This window comes from Enhydra lutris, unplaced genomic scaffold (genome assembly GCF_002288905.1).
Source record: "Enhydra lutris kenyoni isolate GAN:26980312 unplaced genomic scaffold, ASM228890v2 scaffoldscaffold22, whole genome shotgun sequence".
Taxonomy (NCBI): Eukaryota; Metazoa; Chordata; class Mammalia; order Carnivora; family Mustelidae; genus Enhydra; species Enhydra lutris.
Window position 1 is genome coordinate 41,277,058 of NW_019154106.1, and position 6,278 is coordinate 41,283,335.

General features: G+C 47.3%; 1 protein-coding gene across 2 annotated transcripts in view; it reads right to left on the minus strand.

The window, feature by feature from the left end:
- The window catches only part of LOC111149522 (L-lactate dehydrogenase A chain), a 12,963-nt gene extending 8,282 nt beyond the window's left edge, over positions 1 to 4,681 (minus strand). Inside the window, exons 1-3 of one of the 2 annotated variants that reach the window (XM_022506619.1) lie at positions 4,600 to 4,681; positions 2,436 to 2,585; positions 186 to 303 (exon numbers count right to left, since the gene is read on the minus strand). In XM_022506619.1, coding sequence (XP_022362327.1) covers positions 186 to 303; positions 2,436 to 2,561 — 244 coding nt within the window. In that variant the 5' untranslated portion in view covers positions 2,562 to 2,585; positions 4,600 to 4,681. Of the gene's footprint in view, positions 1 to 185; positions 304 to 2,435; positions 2,586 to 2,795; positions 3,051 to 4,599 lie in introns of those variants that run through there. The other variant, XM_022506618.1, reaches the window with a different exon arrangement.
- Between the last annotated feature and the right edge of the window lie 1,597 nt (positions 4,682 to 6,278).

Consider the following 6,278-nt stretch of genomic DNA (forward strand, 5'->3'; position numbering starts at 1 on the left):
AAAAAAAAAAAAAAAAAAAAAAAACATTTACCAGAAATTGCAACTTTCATATAAAAGGTTACCAATGCAAAATTGTTCAAAGGCTCTCTGATCCTATATAAAAAGTCAATCTTTGAAGCAGGATTTCAAGCCTGATAGGGAATTAAGTTTAGCACAGACCACAATATAAGCTTATTGAAATTCACCTTTGCCAGAGACAATTTTTGGTGTTCTAAGGAAGAGGCTTCCATGCTGGAGATCCATCATCTCTCCCTTCAGTTTGTCTTCCATGACATCAACAAGAGCAAGTTCATCTGCCAAGTCCTAAGAAATATAACATTTTTAGTCAAATGCAAAGCATATATTATTTAGTCAAATAGAAAAGCATGCAAAATTTCTGTATTTCTAGGACAGAAAGAGTTCTGCTACTTTATTAGTATTGGGACATACCTCAAAATAAAGGTAGGCCCCCATTTAAAAACGGACTCTCAGATGACCCAAGCATAGGAAGAAGTATTGATCTTCTCTCCTCACTAGAGCAAGCTTTGCAAGGGCTCCACCACGCCACTATATGGAAGCAGAACCCTGGACTGGCAATGGATGGAATATCACCCAATTACATAAAGCTGCTGTATTTACACTCTCAAATTCAGTTTTTTACATTGATTTTAGGTCATTATTCATTACAATAGTGAGTCTGACTAATATTACGACTTGGAAGTTAAAAAAAGTGGTATTCTGGATCGTTTTGTCTATATATTTCCCATACATTAACCAATACTAACAGTGTCACATGAATATAGATTTGTGCATTGCAAAATATTGGTGAAAAACGTCCTTTCAAGTGAACCAGCAAATGTTCACAGGTACATCTCCGACCAGGAGCACCAGTAACCGATTTAACAGACATGGGTTGTGAACTGTTATAACTAAGTTAAGTTATACTGGCTGAGCTACAGATCTACCCCGAATCATCTATGATAACCTTGCACTACGCTTATACACACCCAAGTTAGAGAGCATCACAGGAAAAGACCACAGGTGATTCACAGGTGTAAAAAAAACAGATGGCATCAACTTCTGATCCAGCAGAAAAGCAGTAAGAATTGGTACCGGCACCCCCTCATTTTCAGAAGTCTGCATTATGCCAATTCATTTTTACACAAGACCTAACATTGTACCTGTTTTTACTGAAAGAAATCCAAAGAGGATTTGTGCTTTTATGAAAAAGGCAAAAAGCAATAATGGCATTCAGTTGTTTGTTCTGCAGTGAGCCCTTAGAGTAGTAGTACACATCCTAGGTACCAACAAGCTCCTTCCCTAGGGAACTTTACTCAGCATCTCAGTATCAAGCTGTCATAGCTTTGAACTGTGTGAACATCTGTACTTCACCTCTATTTTGTGTATCTGTCAGCAAGATGTGTCCTAAGGTTCAGAAAAGCCTAAGGTTATTTCTTTTGTCTGGGAATGCTCAAAAAAATTTTCTATTAATCAATGGTAACTGTCTTCACTTTACACCATTGTGGCTTCGGAAAGGTTTCACAGCAATGGTCTCCTTTAGGATGGTGGGGGAAGCCTTTACACTGTTACTCCTCCTAAGAACACATATGAAGCAACAGGTTGTAACCCAACCCTACATAGCTCATTTCTGCCTTCAGTTCCTTATTTCATTCCTTTCCTGTTCAAAAACCAGAATTAATCATTTCACTCCCTTATTTGAACTCCAAATCTAAATTTAAAATATTTTATGGTAAGTTGCAATTATTTTTATATATAAACCAGGCCTGACTACTTAAAATGTGTTTATTCATTCACAAATTCTAACTAAGTGTTAGCTCCATAACTGGTACCAAAATTACTATTCAAGGTGGGATTTTTTTGTGGAAGAAAGGCTTAGGATTTCCCACATTTAGCGTGATTTTAAATTTTACCAAATGTATGATTTTCAATTCAAAAATTATTTTAAAATAACTTTAGCTTGTTTAAAGGCATGGACTCTTTCATTTGTAGGCAATTCATGCATGTTAATAGGGCAAAGTGAATTCAAGGAACAGTGTCACCCTGGGGTGCCTGGGTGGCTCAGTCCTTAAGTGTTAGCCTTCGGGTCAGGTCCTGGAATTGAGTCCCTCACCTCCCTGTTCAGCGGGAAGCCCTCCTCTGCCTCTGCCACTCCCCCTGCTTGTGTTCCCTTTCTCGCTGTGTGTCTGTCAAATAAAAAATATTTTAAAACCTCTTAAAAAAAAAAAAAAAAAAAAAAAAAAAAGGAACGGTGTCACTTGCCCGACAACTTTTTCTTTTTAGTTCAGATACGCTTTTGGTATGGCATCACATTTCTGAAGTTTGTTCCATAAAATGCTGAGTGCATGAACCTGAATCTTTGTATATACAATGTGATAATGCAATTCTTGGAGGAGTGGGGGGATGGGTGGCTCCCAGAAAGATGGGCTCTCACTTACCTTCATTAAGATACTGATGGCACAAGCCATGCCAACAGCACCAACCCCAACAACTGTAATCTTATTTTGGGGGACATGTTCTTCCTTAAGAAGATTCTGAATCAGCTGATCTTTGAGAGTTGCCATTTTGGACTTAGAACCAAAAGGAATCTAAAGGGGAGAAAAAACGCACAGTCACCGCATCTTCTTTAAATTAACGCTATTAACCAAAAGCTGTTCCAAAGGAGTTCATTTTACTTCTTTTGGGGGTACTTGCCACTAAAAGGGGGGAAGGAAAAAACCTAAAGCTGGCCACAGGAATGTTGAAAGACCTAATGCCAGGGTCTGGTCTCTCTAGCATCTTGGTGTAAAGGATCTCACCTTGGCATGGAATAGTATTGACGTTTGAGTGTAAATATAGCTTCCTGAGGACTCACTCATCTTGACTTATTAACCCCAAGCGGGGCCGCCTTTCCTCACACAAAATCGCTGTGAGCTGCCTGCCCAGCTCTACTCCAGTCACCCGGGTTCCCGCCAAACCCTCAAGTAAGGACCCGAGGAACGTGGAAAACCTCCTGTAACTGCCTCATGGAACCACCCAGTCGTCTTACGGCATGCAAAAAGCTCTGCTCATGCGCAATCACTCCCTCATCCAGCCCCAGAAGGATGCCAACAGCTCAGCCAGAGCTCATGGGGTTTACCGCCCCTCCCCCACTCCCGCCTGCGCGAGACTCGCGCGCATGCTCATTTCCAAGCAGTGGGCGGGGACAAGAGTAGAGTAGGAACCCCAAGCTTTCCAGAGTTGGGCACTGCCCCGGACGGCGGCGGCCGGGGTAGCCCCGCCCACGAGCGGAAATGACTGGAAATTACTCTTAGGGTCAGACGGAGAGAGCCCCGCGGCGGAGTTTAGACCTAAGTAATGCCCCAGCTGGCTGCCTCCCTGGCTACGCATGCGGCCACAGCCAGACTTTAAATCGCAAATACTTGATTGCTGTTAACAAACCGGGAGGGAGGCGCCTCGTGTGGCTTCTGCTGCGATCCATGTTGCAAAGGCGTGAGGCCCGGTAGGAGGAAATAGGAAGTGCAAAAATAGCTGTAGAGGCCCGGAGCCCTAAAGTTAATAGGATACTTGGTGTAATCCTCCATTTCCAAAGCCGGGGAGGAGGCCTTCGCTCTGCTAATGCAACCCCGCACTGCATTCACTGGAAAGATTACCACAGGCTGAATCCCAAAGCCCCACGTCTAGTCTTGAGTTCCAAAAGGGCAAAAATATCCAAGGACTTCCAGGCAGACTGCCCAGAGTCACCAAGCTGGAATCGGATCTCTCCTTACAAATCACTGCTATTTCTAGACCTGGCTTCACCGAAAACCTAAGGATCCAGCGCTCCCTTTAATGTGGGGACACGGGTGACGGAGGAGCCCTGCAGAAAGAGGGTCTATTCCCCAAATCTGCCACCCACTTTGTTACCTCAGAGTTGCCCTTTCTCCCAGCTTTAGGTCCCCCCCCCCCCATTTTTCAAAAGGAGTGGATGGTACCAGATATCCTACTCGCAAAATACCATCTGCGACGCAGGAGGGCTGAATTCTCTTCCGGCTTCATCTTTGCATGCATCGTGCCTAGGGCAGCACCTGATACATCAGCAGTCGCTTATTAAGTGTAATTTGCGCAGAGAGCGCCCTGTAACAGCGACAGCAGCCGCTCCATGGAGTCGACCTCTCGCGAGCCCCAGGGTTAAAAAGCGACCCGAGCAGCGCTCCCCGGCTTTCATACCTCCTCCCCCAGCCCCACCGCCCGACTGCTGAGGCTTTTTCGGCTCTGTGGGTTCTGGAAATCGGACCTCGAGTTCTGTGCCGTTTGCCTCTTTTAAGCCCGGAGGTATGCCCCACCCTTCATTTTCTGTCCTATTCTTGTCCTTCTGCATCCACTTGGGCTTTCGACCACAGGCTTTCCCAGCCCGACCAGAGATCGTGGTGCCCGCTTAGAGCAAAAGCAGAGTGCTGCTGGCTCCCGAGCCCACGCATGGCGTGGGCCACCGCCCAGGTATGGTCTGCGAACTCTGCCTCACCCCCGCCACCCCCACGCCCCGGAAACGGAGACCCCTTTGCGGGCAGCGTCGAGTTAGCAAACCCGAGGCTGCTCGTTCTCCTGACCCTCCAGCTCCGTGCACTTGGGGCCAGACCGTACCGGGAGTGCACGTCGGGAGGGCGGGCGTCACCGGCGCGCGAGACTGGATCCGGACTTGGCAGCAGCGGCTCCGACACTCGGAGCTGAGCGCGGGAGGGGCCTTAAATGGAACCGCGAGGCTGACGTCAGGGGGGAGCCGGGCGGACGTGCGGGAACCCACGTGTGGGTCGGACTAGGGGCGGGCTCCGAGCCGGGCGGGGCAGTGGAGCAGTTTAGGCGGCGCGCGCAGCGGGACCGCCAACCTACCGACAGACCCATGTGCGTCCGGAGATCTAAGGGGCTGCTAGAGCCACGCTACCTCCCGCCACAAAAGCCCAAGCCAATCAAGCGGACCCTCAGGAAAAGCTTAATCGGAATCTTCACCGCTGTTTCCCATTGCCCAGAACAGCTTCTGGCTCACAGGCGCTCAACAGTTTGTTGGAAAGGAGGGAATCCCTAGCACAGCATCATTCTGACCCTCCCCAGGTGGTGTGATCGCCAAAACTCGCTGTGCCCTCCACCTGCTGTTAAACCTTCAGCTCTAGCCTTCGTTGGTGCTGGTTTCCTTTGCTTGGCCTGCCTTCCTTCCCGATATCTTCTTTAAACCTTACCCATCTAGTAACACACACACACACACACACACACACGTGCGCGCAAAGTTGGTGTCTCTCTTGTTTCTGCATCTGCGAAGCTGTGTCTCCTTCAAACCGGTTTGCATTGGTGATATGTGTCACTCTGCTCTCTTCCCTGTCCGTGCTTCTCTCAAGGCCATGGATCAGTCTACTTCCTCCTTTGTACCGGGGACCAACTTAGAGTCCAGTTGGGAGAAAGATCCATAATTACGGGTTTCTTCGTTTTGAAGGGAACATGCTAATCTCAGTTGCAGAAAAACAGGGCATCTCTCTAGCATGTCCTAACAGTTTTCTCTTCACTCTAGGAGGCCCAGCCACCTAGGCGCTCACCTCAAACACGCAGCTGGACCAGCTGAAGGCCAACCACAGATTACCGGTTGTTTCTCAGGGCAGGGCCTATCTATGCAATACTGCCTGTGGTTACTCAGTTTTTGCAACAATGTCCTCATTCAGTCAGGGCTGGGCGCCTGCCTATTTGTCAGATGTGACCACAGCTGCTGGCAGGAGGGCAGAGCTCAGAAAATAGAAGGTAGGCTGGGAAGACAGGTAAGAACTCTCACCAGGACTCTGGAATTACCTCTAAAGGTAATCTAGGCAAAAGTTTTCAGCCCCCTAAATTAAGGCACCTACAGCTCCCTCCAAGCACAGCTTCTGTCTTTGAAGAACAGTAGTCTCTACTCAACCTTACAAATATGAATAAATCAAGTACCATAAAACAAGTACCAAATTTACTGAGCACCTCCTATGTGCCAGGCAGCAAGCTAGGTAATACCTATACTCATCTTCACGGTAATTCTTTGGAATAGGCATAATTATCCCCATTTTGTGGATAAGAAGCCAAGGCTCAGAGAGATTCGTGACTTTGCCAAGGTCATACAACTAGTAAGTGATTGCAGCTGATTCTTCAGGACTGCCTTCAAAGCCCATGACTTTTTTCCTGTATAGGACGTTGTCCCATCTCCACCCTTCACCCTCAACTCCACAAAAGTGAAATTATGGAGGAGGCCCAGCCAGTCCTAGGCTCAGAAAGTTGCATTTTCAGTGACAGATAGTAGGTGTTGCTGGTGG